The 15939-nt window shown below is 36.9% G+C and overlaps 1 protein-coding gene across 3 annotated transcripts in view; it reads right to left on the bottom strand.

The window, feature by feature from the left end:
* The window catches only part of ralgps2 (Ral GEF with PH domain and SH3 binding motif 2), a 135647-nt gene that overhangs the window by 7207 nt on the left and 112501 nt on the right, over positions 1-15939 (bottom strand). For 2 of the 3 annotated variants that reach the window (XM_081377761.1, XM_081377762.1), the window contains exons 10-18: positions 13570-13707; positions 13071-13161; positions 12922-12992; positions 10543-10684; positions 9351-9502; positions 9209-9263; positions 7510-7587; positions 3619-3724; positions 1739-1831 (exon numbers count right to left, since the gene is read on the bottom strand). In XM_081377761.1, coding sequence (XP_081233887.1) covers positions 1739-1831; positions 3619-3724; positions 7510-7587; positions 9209-9263; positions 9351-9502; positions 10543-10684; positions 12922-12992; positions 13071-13161; positions 13570-13707 — 926 coding nt within the window. The remainder of the gene's footprint in view (positions 1-1738; positions 1832-3618; positions 3725-7509; positions 7588-9208; positions 9264-9350; positions 9503-10542; positions 10685-12921; positions 12993-13070; positions 13162-13569; positions 13708-15939) is intronic. The other variant, XM_081377763.1, reaches the window with a different exon arrangement.

The following is a 15939-nucleotide window of genomic DNA, read 5'->3' as shown; positions in this document are numbered from 1 at the left end:
ATGACAAATCATTTTCACATTCACACATGATGACCTCTGAGTCCAGACCTTAACTCCATTGAAAGTCTTTGAGATGTGCTAGAGGAGACTTTACAGAGTGCTGGACTCTTGCATTTTCAAATCAAGATCTTGACCAAACATTGATGCATCATGCACCTCTTGATACAAATAACATCAAAACATTTATTTCCATCAAGAGGTGCATCATTTTTGGTCAAGCTGTGTAAAGTCTACTCAATTTCTATTCTCAGTACTCTTTTTTTTTTTTTTACTCTATTAAATACTATAATATGGAAGCTTGTTTCCGCCACAAAATAAAAATAAAATAAAAGATAATTGCGGCTTTTTATCTCACAATTGCGAGTTTACATCTCACAATTCTGACTTTATTTCTCAGAATTGCGAGATATAAAGTCAGAATTGCGTGAAATAAAGTCGCAATTGCATGTTTTAAAGTCAGAATTGCGAGATATAAAGTCAGAATTGCGTGAAATAAAGTCACAATTGCGTGTTATAAAGTCAGAATTCTGACTTTTTTTCTCGCAATTGCGACTTTATATCACGCAATTCTGACTTTATATCTCAGAATTCTGACTTTATATCACGCAATTGGGAGATATAAAGTCAGAATTGCATGATATAAAGTCGCAATTGCATGTTATAAAGTCAAAATTGTGAGATATAAACTATTCTAAGGTAAAAAAAAATAAAAAATCCGTCTTTTTTTCCCCTTAAAATTGGACTTTATATCTCACAATTCTGAGAAAAGATGATATAAACTCACAATTGTGTGTTATAAAGTCCGAATTGCGTGATATAAAGTCAGAATTCTGAGATATAAAGTCCGAATTGCGTCAAAAGTCAGAATTCTGACTTTATAACAAGCAATTGCGACTTTATATCTCAGAATTCTGACTTTATTTCTCGCAATTCTGACTTTATATCTCGCAATTCTGAGAAATAAAGTCAGAATTGCGAGATGTAAACTCGCAATTGTGAGATAAAAAGTCGCAATTATCTTTTAAAATGTTTTATTCAGTGGCGGAAACAAGCTTCCATACTATAATGACTGCAATGCAACTATTTTATAAAAAAAAAAAAAAAAAAAGGAATTTTACTACCATTTGTACACCGCTGTTCAAAAGTTTGGGGTCAGTAAGGTTTTTTTTTTGTTGTTGTTGATAAAATTAATACTTTTATACAGCAACGGTGCATTAAAAGATCAAAGGTGACAGTAAAGACACTTCAAATATTTCAAAAGAGTTCTATTGAACTTTATATTCATCAAAAAATAGATTACACAGAAATATTAAGCAGCACAACCGTTTTCAACATTGATAATAATAATAAATGTTTCTTGAGCAGCAAATCATATTAGAATGATTTCTGAAGGATCACTAATGATGATATTGTATTAAAATAGAAAATTCGTATTTATTCATTCAAAAACAAACAAAATCTTGATCAAACCCAAACTCTGAATGGAATAGTGTACTATTGGAATAATCCATTATAATTAATAATCAAAAAAATAATATTACTAATAATAGTTAATACTAACATCACATAATATTTTATAAATGCGTTTTAATTATATTTTGTATTATGAAAACAAGCAAAAAGACAATGTAAATCCTGATAGTCCTAAAATAGACCAGTTTCTTTAAACTCCTTCAATTATTTGCCAGAATAAGCAACCAGGTTTGTGAGAGTAATGTGAAAGTGGGGAAACACTCACATGCTTCCTCTCTGTGGCCTTGAGAGACTTGGCAGTGTAATAGTAGAGCTGAGTTCCACAAAGAGCCACCCAATACTTAGTCCATGCTGCCACCTACAGACAAGAAAACACACTGAAGCACATGCCCACACCAGCTAGTGCAGAGAAATGAATGCATAGATTCACCATAGATACTGTATTTATCAACCACTCAAATTGGTTCAATTACAAATACAGTAATTGGTTACATTAAATTCCACTACCACACATATAGACAGCTTCAAAGTGTGCTTTTTCGAGGTTGTAATATAATTTTTTTAAGGTGTCTTCGTTACAGTATTTCAGGACTGAGTAATAATAATTAACAACATGTACTAACTGTAGGATTAGGGTTAGGGTTTGGTTTAGTTGCATATAATTATGCATAGCAGATTTCGTGTCAGATCAAATATGTGCAGGAGATGTGGCTTTTAAAAGGCCTCTCGGCTCCCATTACTGGACTTTAACACAGTATTTTTTACTGCCTTGGCTCCCTTCACACACTCTCTCTCTCTCTCGGAGGAAACCACTGGGTTTGATGGGGCTAATGGAGAAATGACTGACAGTTAAGAGACACTGTAGACCAAAAGATAAAAGAGCAGATTATGAGGAGAGGGCCAGAGGGGAAGGGACAAAATGGCAGAGAAAAGCACTTGAGCAAAGGATCCCAACTGGTTTTGATTTTACACTGGACATCAAGCAGTGACCAAACAAAACCAATTTTTCTTTATCGTACAAAAGTAAAATGTAATAAAAATCAAGCGATATACACTATTGCTTAAAACTCTGGGGTGATCAAAAGTGACAGTAAAGACATTTATAATGTTAGAAAAGATTTCCATTTCAAATAAATGCTGTTTTTGTGAACTTGCTGTTCATCAAAGAATCCTGGAAAATTTTTTTTATCACATATTCCTCAAAAATATTAAGCAGTTTTCAACACTGATAATAATATTTTTTTTCTTGAACATCAAGGATCATGGAAAAATTATTTAACACACACACACACACACACACACACACACACACACACACACACACACACACACACACACACACACACACACACACACACACACACACACACACACACACACACACACACACACACACACACACACACACACACACATATATTCAAATTGAAAACAGGTATTTTAAGCTGTAATAATAAAATCACAGTATAATGAAATATAACATATCATAATGTAGTAAATATAGTAGTATATTACAATGAATATAATAATGCCAATTTAATATTACTATGAAAACACAAATTGTCCATGCTAGCTTTTTCAAAGTGTCAGATGAATATGTATCAGAATAGTTTTATTGGACACAGCCTTTGATGTCAAAATTTTTATATTTTAAATAGTAATCATTTCACAATATTATTGTTTTTACAGTATTTTTGCTCAAATAAATGTAGCCTTGGTGAGTATAATAGACCCATTTCAAGACTTTTGAATGTCTGTTATAATATAATATAATATAATATAATATAATATAATATAATATAATATATGCATAAATGAATGGCAATTTTATAAAATTGCTATGAAAATACAAAAAACTAACTTGCCAAATTTCAGATGAATATGTATCAAAATAAAGTTTTAATGAACACAGCCTTTGACGTCAACAATAAAAAGATATGGTGAGCAATTTTTCCTTTTTTTGAAGTATGATCACTCGGTTTGCTAAAAAAAAATCATCCTTTTTAGTTGCAGTTTTATTCTACTTGCATGTAGCACCATTTTGGAAAAGAAAGAAAGAGACGGTGTATGAGATCACAGGGAGAGATCAAATGGAGTTTATGGACAGGAGACGGATGAAGTGTTGCAGTGGTAGTTTGCTCTCACCGTGGGTTTCTTGCCTTCCTTGAGGACTGTTTTCCTGCGCAAGACCCCCTGAACTGTGACGGCTCCTGGGTAAAGATGCACCGCCAGCTCCTCTGACTCAGCAGAGCTACACACACACACACACACACACACACACACACACACACACACACACACACACACACGTTTAATTGACACACAGGGACATGTAACAGACTTTTTAAAAAGATACACATAAAATTATAAATCACACAGGTGATGTATATTAAAAGCCACAATGTGAAAGTGAAGAAAGTGAGAGTGTTTGCGGGAAAGAGAGAAAATGAGTGAACTGTGAAAAACGTAATATTGACTGTTATCTTCCTTAAAGGGATAGTTCACCCAATGAATATCAACTTTAATTTATAATTTGTTCCTCACACAAAACTATTATGTGACTTCAGAGCTAGAATAAAATTTTTTTTGTGTGCTCTTTGAAGTTTCCAGTCTTCAGCAGAGTCTTCAGAATCTTTTCTCTTTTTTGCAAGAAATTGACGGGTTTGGAATAAGGGTGAGTAAATTATGACTTTTAATTTTTTTTAGGTGAACTGTTTGTTTACTTCTGTTATATGCATTTTTTTTCTTTTCTAATTTTTTCTCCATTACTACATTCTGCCAAAAGCAATCTCTTTTCACAAGTACAGAAAACTCTACCGCCTACAAATGTTGTGTCTACAGACATTTAAAGAGCCACATAACATTCCTTTATTATTCATTTCTAAATCTAAACATAAAAAACAGCCTCCGGTCTTAAAGTTGGCTTTGTTTAGTTTGATTTAATATGTAGGCAGCCGTATTGGAAGATCTTTATATATATAAAAAAAAAAACTTGTAACATTAACACTACTGTATACTGACATACTGCTCATTAATACACTTTTGTCCACATAGAGAAGGTTATGATGTACATTTTCTACTCTGATACTTATATGCAAAAGTCACTGGTCATCTGTTAACCATGAGTAACATATGTCCTTCATTACGGAATTAGCTTATCTAAGTTTTTTTATTGCTTTTTCACAGCAGTGTTTTAAAAGGGATGGATTTACAGACACGGCCTCTCTGCAAGGGTTTTAGCACGCTGAAGTTGAGTCTCTAAAATAAATGCACCCTTTTTAAAGCACCACTGCGGCCATCAAAGCACTGTTTGTGCAACAAATTCACCACATTCAACAATGAATTTCAAGACAATCGCTGTCAGACTTCAAATCGTCTGCAGTGAGCAGTGTTCCCGTTATTATTTACATCCTTTTAAGGTCTGCATCTGAGGTTACTGCACTTCAACTGTTCTATGTACACACATTATTGAAAAACCTACTGTACACCTTTTTGAACACAAGAATACATCCTATGTAAACGGCCCCCCAAGAACTGCACCTGATGGACCCTAATTATTCAGCGCTTGACCCCATTTACTCTCTCAGTGCATGTTACTGGTCTCACTGTGAACAATTCATCTGTACGTCCATTTTTCAACCTTTTAATCAAAATGTCAATTGGCTCCATTCTGGTATGAGTAAAATAGATCTGATGCAACGTTACCCAATCACAAGGTGCATGGAAACAAACAGAACTAAGTATAAGAACAAAAAAGAATTCCAGCAACACTTGTGGTGAACGTTTCTGAAAAAATACGGACGTGTTACGGCTTTAGAGCCTTCCTAATCCTTTTCTTTCTTAGTATTGAAAAAATAAAGCAGAGCACAAGAGAAGGTGGTAACTGATTATATAAGGAAAAAGAGAGGCTTTTAGGATTTTGGCTTAAAGAGTTTCTGTGATGTTTGGAGTGTATTGTATGACTCTGTTTTTTAAATGGAAGTTGTTGCCTTGATGCTTGTTGACTGAATCCTTTATGACGTGAGAATGTGGAATATGTGTCAATTTGACAAGGATGTATTCTGATTGGTTGACTGTTTCATCTTGATAATAAACCTTTTTAACTAATTACTTTCTAAAATGGAGTGTGATGTTATAAGTGGAATTTGTCAGCTGTAGCTAATTTCCTTTGTTTGCTAACACGTATTGAGTCATATGGAGATGTGTTTTTTTTAAAGAAATGTTCACGTATTGTGTTTGTTGTATACCCTGAGGAAGGATCTCAAGCCGAAACGCGTCTGTATTTTTTCAAAAACCATTAAAAGTTCACTTCACTACAAGTATGCAACACTCACTTTTCACAATCCAATCAACAGCCGATGGAGAAAATCAAGTCCCACCCTACATTTTATTCAGCTTCACTTACATTTTATGGCAGCTTTAATGTCATGTTGACATTAAGATGGCTAGTTAGACAATTCCATAACCAAGAAAAGTAATAGTTTCAAGTTGCATTTTTGCAGTGTGGTCACATATACAAAAAAAAGTTTCATTGGTAAAAGTGTAGTGATCTAGTAGTGTAGTCTATTGGTAATAGTGTAGTGACTCAAAAATAAGTCACTTTCAAACCAAGCAGCTTTTTATTGGTAAACGTGACAAATTTGCATGACTAGCTGAAACCAATGCAAAATCTTTATAGGAAATCTTTCGATATTCTCAACTGCATAGATTGAAATGATTGGATTTCACCCACAAAAAAACTGCTGAACGACGGTAAATTTGACTGTACCTTAAGCATCATTCAAAAGTATAGTGCTTTTAGCACTGAAGGTCGCAAACTGTATTGTTTTTATGTTCTTCCCTTATCCCGTCACAAAACAAAACTCTAGAGCAGATGCTAATGGATAATATGACAGCACCGCGTAATACGATTGCGTTGATATAGCATTCTTCGGATGAACGCAAATCATTTCGCCATCTCCGTGAACTGACCCCGTCATGATTTTACAGTTTACTGTGACTGTTTACTGTGTCCAGTGCGGTTCCGTTCATTCAGTGCAGGTTTGTCGAGAATGAGGTTGTGAGTCCTGAAAATGTGCAGGAGTCATTAGTATTATAGAATGGAGTTGTAACGCAACCACATTGAGCGGCGCTGCCATACTAGCCATTAGCATCTGCTCTAGAGTTTAGTGAACATGATAGGAGATTAGGGATGAACATAAGCAGTGCATAATCGGCGCAATCGATTATGTTGACGCGTCGTTCCAGCCGTACTATATTGTTGGGAGTAAATCCACATTAGTCATTCAACTTCTTAAATCAAAAGAGGAACATCACAGCCCTGTTTACACTGGGTATTAAGATGTGTTTTCGTCGATCTGATCCCAAGTGAACGACATTAAATACAGGTGTAAACGGGACCTAAAACGTTTTGAGATTGTCTACTTTCGACCACTCTGAAAACCCATTAGATGCATTCACGTGACAATCGATTCCAACTTCGCCATGTTGTGCCAAAACACACAGATAATGATTGAAATCACATTCATTTCTTTTCCTCTGCACTCCCGTGAAAATTATGCAGAGTGTGAGGAAATGAGAAGGAAGGGGCTTAGAAGAAATTGCAAGTGGTCACAGGAGACGCATTTAAAATGCATGCTAAGACCAGCCTTACACGGTAATGCGTCTAGCTGACCACTTGTGATTGGATCACTGAAAACACATCTTAATACCAGGATGTAAAAAGGACATTGTTTTCCCATGATGCACTTGCAATCGGCGCTATTGAAGCAGAGGTGAGAGGAGGCGTGTATGTGTGTGTGTTTGGAGAACAGAAAGCAAGAGCAATCAGAAGAGATGCTTCAGTTGCTTTTGATTAACAGCAACAAGCCACGACTGCATAAGAGTCAAAATCACACGTGTGATTCAGATAAAAAGCCCACCACCTGATTCCACAGCAAGAACACACACACTACACACTGTGACAGCGATAGTTCCCCGGTTGTTCAGGGTAAGTCAGATAGAAAGAGAGCCTGGCGGGGGTTGAGGTTGAGTTACCTGCTGGACCTGAGCGCTCCTCTGCAGGAGATGCGGCCCACTCTGCTGACTGGGCCCAGAGAGTGGTAGAATCGAGTCCTGTAGAGTGTCAGTCATAGCGGGGCAGTGGTCAGTCACGGCCCTCACACACAACACACACTACAGGCTGTGCTAGAGCTCTGAAGCCTGGAGTCTTCTGAGTCTCCTTCTATGGTCTAAAGATTCTGGCTAACATGTCTAGACAAGCGGTTAGCATACAACAGATCTGCATTAGTGGTCAACCGATGATACCTAGAAAGCAGCGTGGCCAGTGACTAATATAGGCCCAGATTTACAAAACGGGGCAAATTAGCGTGAGAGCACAATTTAAAAAAAGCGGGAGTGTAAAGTTAAGCACATGATCTACTGACGACACTCAAATTAAAGAACACAGACGCAGCCGGATCATTTCCATAATGACCAACACCATCGAACAAAAGCAGCGCAAATTAACATCTGGTTTAAAAAATCAAAAGGATAAACAATGCAGATTTTTTTTTTCAGCCATCTTTGATCATATTTACCAATGGGGCAAATAATTCTGACCAGCACTAAGTAGTAACAAAGTCACCAAAGTCTCAGCGACCATCTTTCAAACGCCTCTCGGGCATGCAAGTGCAGCTCCAGTCCCTTTGAATGGGGAAATATCAAATTCTCCAAAACTGTTCGCCAAGCTTACGATTAAACTTCATATTTGAAATCACCAATGAAATCTGACAACAACTGTCTCATAAATTTTGTTACTAAACATTTTTCAGGCTGGATCAAGCTAAAGCACTTGCATCTGACTGACTCCGGAGCTTCTAACGGCAGCTGCAGTGATGCGATGACTTTACTAATCGGCTATTGGCTCTTATTTAGAAGGCGGGACTTATTCTGGCATATTGAGCGTTGCACTTTTCCCCATTCAAAACTATACGAGTGACGTGTTATTCTATAGTCTTTGGTAATAAGGACGCAAAACGCTTATTTAGTACAAATTAGATTTTGGAATTGACACAAAGCCAATCAAATAGGGTTATCGGTTGATGTTGATAATCTCAAAATGTCCAAATTAATAAATGATTGTTTATGACTGATTGTTTATGATTATCTTCCTATTTGTTAATATAAAACTAGACTATCCTTTTAGAACATAGAAGGAGACTTGTACATGCATTTAGGGTACAGTTAGGACCTCAGTGTACACCTGATGTAGAATGGCAGGCAGCGGCCGTCACAAATGACTCTCTCATACTCTGTTCCTGTACAGGAAGTTTCTCTCATTAGTAACAATAGAGGTAGAGCACTAATGAGGGAATATGATGATCATTTGGGGTCAAAGGAAAGCACAGGCAGCTGAGGGAAGCAGAACACACTCTTTTGTGCCACAAAGCACATGCTGCTCAATTATGGGAAACTGTAAGTCTTAAAGCAGGTTTGTGTCACAATCGAGATTGCCAATTCATTATAAATAATAAACCAATAAGCAACAACTGTAAAAGTGAAAAGTTGATGATGATGACAAAGAAGAAACATTCCCTGTGCAGAAGCACTGGGAAGAGTCTCTGGGGAGGGTTGCGTCAGATTCCAGCATGTTCCATGAAAACATGCTGTGTCCATATGTACCCACGCATGTGGTCATGTATGGTATGTGCACGTGTAACTGTGTTTGCAAGTGTGAATGTTTTAGAGGATTCACCTTTCAAAGGCGGGCCAAGACATCTCCTCACTGAGCTCCGAGCCTTCACTGCTTCCTGAAATGATAAGATCATGACATATGTTGATAAAAAAAAGCATCGCCCATGATCCAACAGCTTTCTGTGTGTGTGTGTGTGTTATACCCAGTGAAATGCCGCTAGACAGTGTTGAGCTCTCTGCCTGCCCTCGTGTGGGTGTGTGACTCTCCAGCACGCTGTCGTCCAGAAGATGTCTGGATCCAGCGTTGGGGAACGTTGCGCTTTTAAACTCCACCGTGTTTGTTTTGTGGATAAAACTGTAGCACACACAAGAAAAATCTAAGATCGAGATTTCTTAATCAACAGAAACCAGAAGATTGTCACATATTGACCTTGTAGAAACTATACAGCAGTATAAGGAAGATTTCTGCTTTTACATTTACATTTATGTAAAATTTTTAAATGTTCTCAGTTCTTGCTTTCCCTGGGAATCGATCCCATGACCTTGGTGTTGCAAGCGCCAATGCTCTACTGTTTGAGCTAGAGGAAGCTTTATGCTACAGAGCACCTACTGCAAAGTTTACCATGTCACGGACAAAAAAACTGAAAAAATACGCCATTTAATATCAATAATATGGTACATAAATATGATTTGGCCTGTTTCACTTCAGTTTTTGACTAACAAATAAAATCATACAATTTAATATCGACAATGTCAATTTTGACAATCCGTTGAATTGATATTAATTTAACACCATTTCAAGTACAACTACCTTCGAATTACCTTTAAAAACATGCAACATTCCTTAAAATTGTAACTCAAGAAAAGCATCTTATTTATATACTTTTTTTCTGTGTAAATTTGATGTTTATTTAATATATAAAATTATTATTGCTTGAGTATTACAAAAAGAAATAAACAAAATCACACAAATCAAAGTCGTAATCAGTATTAAAACATCTAAAATGTTGGGATGTTTTCATATAAATTAAATAGTTCATACAATAGCTTATACTCCTGAAGCTGACAAATTTTTACGTTTATTTTTTATTTTTTTGAAAGCACCTCGTTTCATCCCCCCCCCCTCTCTTTAACTATTTTTACTTATTTGTGTAAAGTGTCAAATGTTTCCACACCTTTTCAGTGAACAAATAACTTTGTGAAAAATAGACACGATCAAGGACTGATATATATTATAGACAATTTTTAATTTTTATTTTGTTGAATGTAATTGTGCATGGCTCCAACTCTGACTATGGTCTATAAAGAAAGAACACAGGTAAAGAAGACTGAATGAACTAGGCCACAAAGGAGTGTGATGTATAAAAATGAATGGAGCACATGAAGCAAACGCACTTGTAGCCAAGGCTGTGACACTTCCTGTGTCCGTAGGTGATGAGGTTCCGGGGTGAGGGGGGCGTTGGTGGGACTTTAGGCAGGGCACCCTCTGCAACATTACCACGACGACAACATAACGGTGATGCAGATGTGTCTGGACCTGTGTCAAAAATAGCAAACGCACTAATTATTAACAACAGCGAGTGCCAATAAAGGTGTTTAACTCTTTCCCCACCAGTGTTTTTTTTTTTGTCAGCAAACAAGTTTAAGTTGCCAGCCACCACCAGCATTTTTGATAATTTTCACAACATTTAATGGCCCCCAGAATATTTTGTTGTATGAATATCTGAACATGCAATGCATCAAAAGAAAGAAAAGAGCATCTGCTTTCAAACAAAAGAAGCTTTATTCTAGCTTAATGCACTGTTTTAGCAACACTTGAATGCTGTGTAAGTTTCATAGCAAAGCAACATTTTGAGCAAAAAGCTGAGCAAATTTAAATACAGAGAGAATACTACATCCAGATCGGATTCAGAATGATGATCAAAACATAGATGGAGTAGATCGTGTCCGTCAACCCCCCTAATGCCTGCACAGTCCTGTAGCTCGTCCTGGGTCGACATTTCATTCGGTAAAATTAGGCCGTTTTGATTTATATACTGTTTAATGTTGATGATCGTGTTATTTTACATATGCATCGCTTGTTTCTGCTTCTTCACCTGTGTTTTAATCCAGAGATTCTGTCCTCTTTCAGAAGATGTCATAACGCCACCTACCGTATAAGAGTGAAAACACGGAAAGCCAGAAATTTCCATTAATTGGAGGGAAGAGTTGTCTCAGAAATGACGGAAATTTCCATCAATAGCAGGGAAAGATTTAGGGAGAGCAAATCTAAACCAATGAGATTTCACTGTGGGTGGAGCAATCCAGCATGACTCAACATAAACAGAAACCAAATGTCTGACAAAATGTTGTCACGTCATAGCTGCATTTGGTTAGGATTACAACTCATGCATCAATACAGATGAGATGCATGGCATGATGACTGGTTAAGGCCCTGATATCGAAGAACAAACAATATATAACAAAATATGTTCAAAACGGATAAGTTTGTTTCGGGAGTTAGGCTGCGTCTCATTTCTCTGTCTTACCCCTTACTCTTACCCCTTCCCCTCGGTTTTGCGCGTTCATGTGAGTGGAAGTGGTGTCCCAATTCTCATTTTGATTAAGGGCTAGGGCCAAGGCGTAGGGCTATATAGCCCTTGAAACGAAGTCTGCGGAGGACCACACTTGAAAGAGAGGGGTAGGAATTTCTCAGAAGTGAGTCGCACAAATGTATGTATTTTCAGCAGTTTAATGACACTCGTGTTTTATGATACCTTTAATAAAACGTTCAAGCGGTTTTAATTGTAATGTTTTTGTTTTGAATCACTAGTTAACCGCTAGCTAGCAGCTATGCGCTATTTGCCGTTTGCTAATGTTTTGCTTATGGTGTCGCCGGCGCCGCCGTTAAATACAATGAAACAATGTCTTTGACTGATGGCACACAAGCGTGCAAAGATAAAGGGAGACCAGGCAATCAATATCACAACCCGAGACGACGGCATCTTCGTTTGTTTATGTCAACGCGTATCGCCTCTGTTGACGTAGCAGCCAGCTAGCGGAAAGGGAAGATGACGCAAACGGTAATCGAGTGGTGTCTCATTTCTTAGAGAAACGTTCTTCCCCCCACTCGGTATCGAAGGGCAAGGGGAAGACGCAGACAAAGGGGTAGGGGAAGGGGTAAGACAGAGAAATGAGATTGGCCCTTAGAATCAGCTTGACAAAGCAAATTTTCCAGAAAAGTTTCCTCCGGCTGGTAAACTCCTTCAATCTACCATTGGTCTGATGTGAGGATGTAATAGGTAGGTGTGGCTCTGAGGCTCCACCCTCTTTGAATCATCTCCGGTTCATTTCTTCTGTTCAGCCCGTCGAGGTCAAACGCAAGTAAAAACACAGGAGAGGTGCTTTACAGTAGAAATTTAAGTTGTAATTCTAACTGAAAGTGACACTGACACCATATTTTTTTCATGTTTAATACTGTAAAGCTGCTTGCTTTAAAGCAATACGTTTTATAAAGTAGTATAGAAATAATCGTGACTTGACTGGAGTACCGAATTGCAGAGCTCATTGCAAACATATAAACATCGCTATGATCAGATGCTTTTTTTAAATGTTATTGAGAGGAATGCGCACAACATATATTAACATATTTATCTAAATGTGGGCGGCGTCAGGATGTTTGCTTACAGTATACTGCTACAAAAGTTACCCCTTAGTGAAGAACGAAATATAACTTTGCCGTGAGTACATCAGGGCCTTTAGCGTCAATGTGTGTGGGCTACGAGTGCTTCTCACCTGTGAGGTCTTCTCTAGAGGCAGTGGTGCGAGGTGTGCTGGTAGCTGGTGGCTCAATCTTTAGGGACAACCTGATACGTACACAAACATGGTATCACTAAAAACTATAATATATAATCTAATCTAATCTGAACACAGCTCCTGCTCACTTATAATTGTCGTCCTCCACAAACTTCTGTAACTCCTCAATGTAGCGAACAGAGTTGAGATACTTCTGGACATGCGGCAATACTGGGATATCTGAGAAAGCGGGAGAAATTAATTCACACAGTTAAGGCCCGTTTACACCAAGAACGTAACTATAAAGCTGACTATATTAGCGTCCACGTGGGCAGTATCGTTCTGTTTATTCTAAGTAGTTTTGTCATCTGCCACTTTAAATGATCAAGCTCTTTTTAAAGCAGGATTGATTCTGATTGGCTGTCAATGTCTTTATTGTTCATCAACTGGAAAAAAATTATTCTGAAAGTGATTCCAATGATATTGTTTCTCTGTGACATTTATCGTTATATTTGTGGTGTGTACTCTGCTATTCTTTAATATTTAGGATGATTTTTAGAACTGTATATTTTTCGTTATAGTTATGGTCCTTGATGTGAACGGGTCTTTACTTCTTTTTGTATCAATAAGCATACATGTGATACGCACCATATTCACAGGATCTCTGCAGGTCTGAGATGATTCTCAGAATGTTGTTCATGAGGTTGGAACGCTGTTCGTTTTCAAGAATGCTGCCAGTGGAGGGATACGCCGAATCGATGTAGGTCAGATCGGACAGATATATACCTGCAAATACACATACACAAATACATTTAATTTTGGAACACAATTTACAGTAAAATAGCAACCTGAAGACTTTCATTTTAAAAAAGTGAACTATTATTTCAAGCAGCAATTTTCTTTAGTTGTGTAACTTTACATATTCTTCATCTCTTTATTACTCCTTTTCTATCAGAAATATTTAATTTTCTTTGTGCTCTGTTCTTGTCTGTCTATAGTTGGGAGGTGGACAGACAGGCTTTCTCTGGCCCGTCTAGAGTGCTTATTTCATACTGAGTAAATATTTGGATTAGTGAGGAACATTATGTGCAGGAAGTATCTGCATTAGGAACAAAGATATGCAGCTTCTGGAGAAACATTTGGCAGCATGCAACTCTACAGCCACACTGTTTGGAAAAATGTGAATATTGATGATTTTAAAGTGTGTTTGTGACAGCATGTTCTTAAGAAAATAAGTTTGGGACTGCAAAAAAGTACCAGTCCTATACAGACATTAAATCAAGGCGTCACATCTGGGATGATCATCAAAAACAACACTACACAAGCCACCGATGTGGATGACGGTGTGACAAATGAAAGTTTGAAAATAATGTGAGACAAATCAATCCCAGATTACTTACGAGAATCCCACAATAATTTACGATGACATAATGGTTAGATAGGTAACATATCAAACTGTACTGTAGCGTGGGTGGATACTGAGTGGTGGGATTGGAAGTGCAGTGGGTGGAGTCAAGCAAGTGATTGACAGAAGAATTCCACAATTATAAGCATGACCAATGAATAAATAATTCAATATATAAATAAAAAAAAAACGTACAATTTTAGACCCCCTGTATACAATACACTACTGTTCAACAGTTTGGGGTTGGTAAAATTTTATTTATTTGATCAAAATATAGTAAAACAGTAATATCGTGAAATATAATAGAAATATAAAGCTGGAAAATTTAAAATGTAATTTATTATTTCTGTGATGGCAAAGCTAATTTTTTAGCATCATTACTCTAGTCTTCAGTGTCACATGTCAACATCTCTTATTATTATCAAAACCGTTGCTGGTTACTATATGTGGAATATGTATTTTAAGGATTTTTTTTAATGAATAGAAAGTTCAGAAGAACACCATTGATTTGAAATAGAAATCTTTTGGAACAATGTGAATGTCTTCACTGTTACTTTTGACCAATTTAATGTATCCTTGCTTAATAAAAGTATTCATTTCTTAAAAAAAAAACCTTACTGACCCCAACTATTTGAACAGTAGTGCATGTCATTTTACCATTGGTGCAATGTATAAAGTGAAAGAGCGTGAGACAAGAAGAGAGATGACTGCTTTGTGAATGTCAGACAAAGCTCAGGCACAAGCTAAATATTATTGTGGGAAAGCAGAATGGGAGAAAATCTACCGAACAGGAGACGTCTGTCCATTTCCTTAACACCTCATTTAGGAGGGTAAAGTCCAGCCATTCAGGCATCACAATTCCATTTAAACACCTCTGGCGATCACTCTCACACACTCTCTCTCACACTCTCACACTCACACACACACACACACACACACACACACACACACACACACACACACACACACACACACACACACACACACACACACACTAAAAATAATACATAAACGACAAACTCATACTCAAACTATACTACAGACCAGAGATCAAACAACCAAAGAGAAAAACCTGTAAGATCAAAATAAGACACACTGACAGAGTTGATGGGGAAACATTTCTGTACGAAATTATTTCACAAAAAGAACAATCAATTCTTCCTTCTAGAACATGCTGTCAATAACGACTTTTACACATAAATTTGACCTGTCCCTCAGTTCGTTACAACAAATAAAAACAATAACAAATTTGTTTAAATTAATGCAATTACAATGTAAGTTTTTACAGTTCCAGGGGCATAAAAAGTAGAAATAGGCAGCTTAAATTTAGTTAAAAACCTTATATTCCACAATGTACCTGTAAAATGTATAAATGGCCTTTATCAGTAAGACTACTGTTCAAGGATGGACCTCTGTTTAATGCGTTACTGACATAATTCTTGCGAGTGGAAAAATTTGCATGTTAAGGTATTTACAGAATACATTTGCATGTATTATGTAAAAAAAGAGGGTTTACTGTCATTGCACGGTCCTGAAAGCAGTTGAAAGACTTAAGTGAGTGATTTTACCACACTAGTCACATGTAAGCACATATAATATGTTTATATATTTGT

This window comes from Scardinius erythrophthalmus (genome assembly GCF_964197995.2).
Source record: "Scardinius erythrophthalmus genome assembly, chromosome: 11".
Classification (NCBI taxonomy): Eukaryota; Metazoa; Chordata; class Actinopteri; order Cypriniformes; family Leuciscidae; genus Scardinius; species Scardinius erythrophthalmus.
This window is presented reverse-complemented; position numbering and strand designations above follow the sequence as displayed.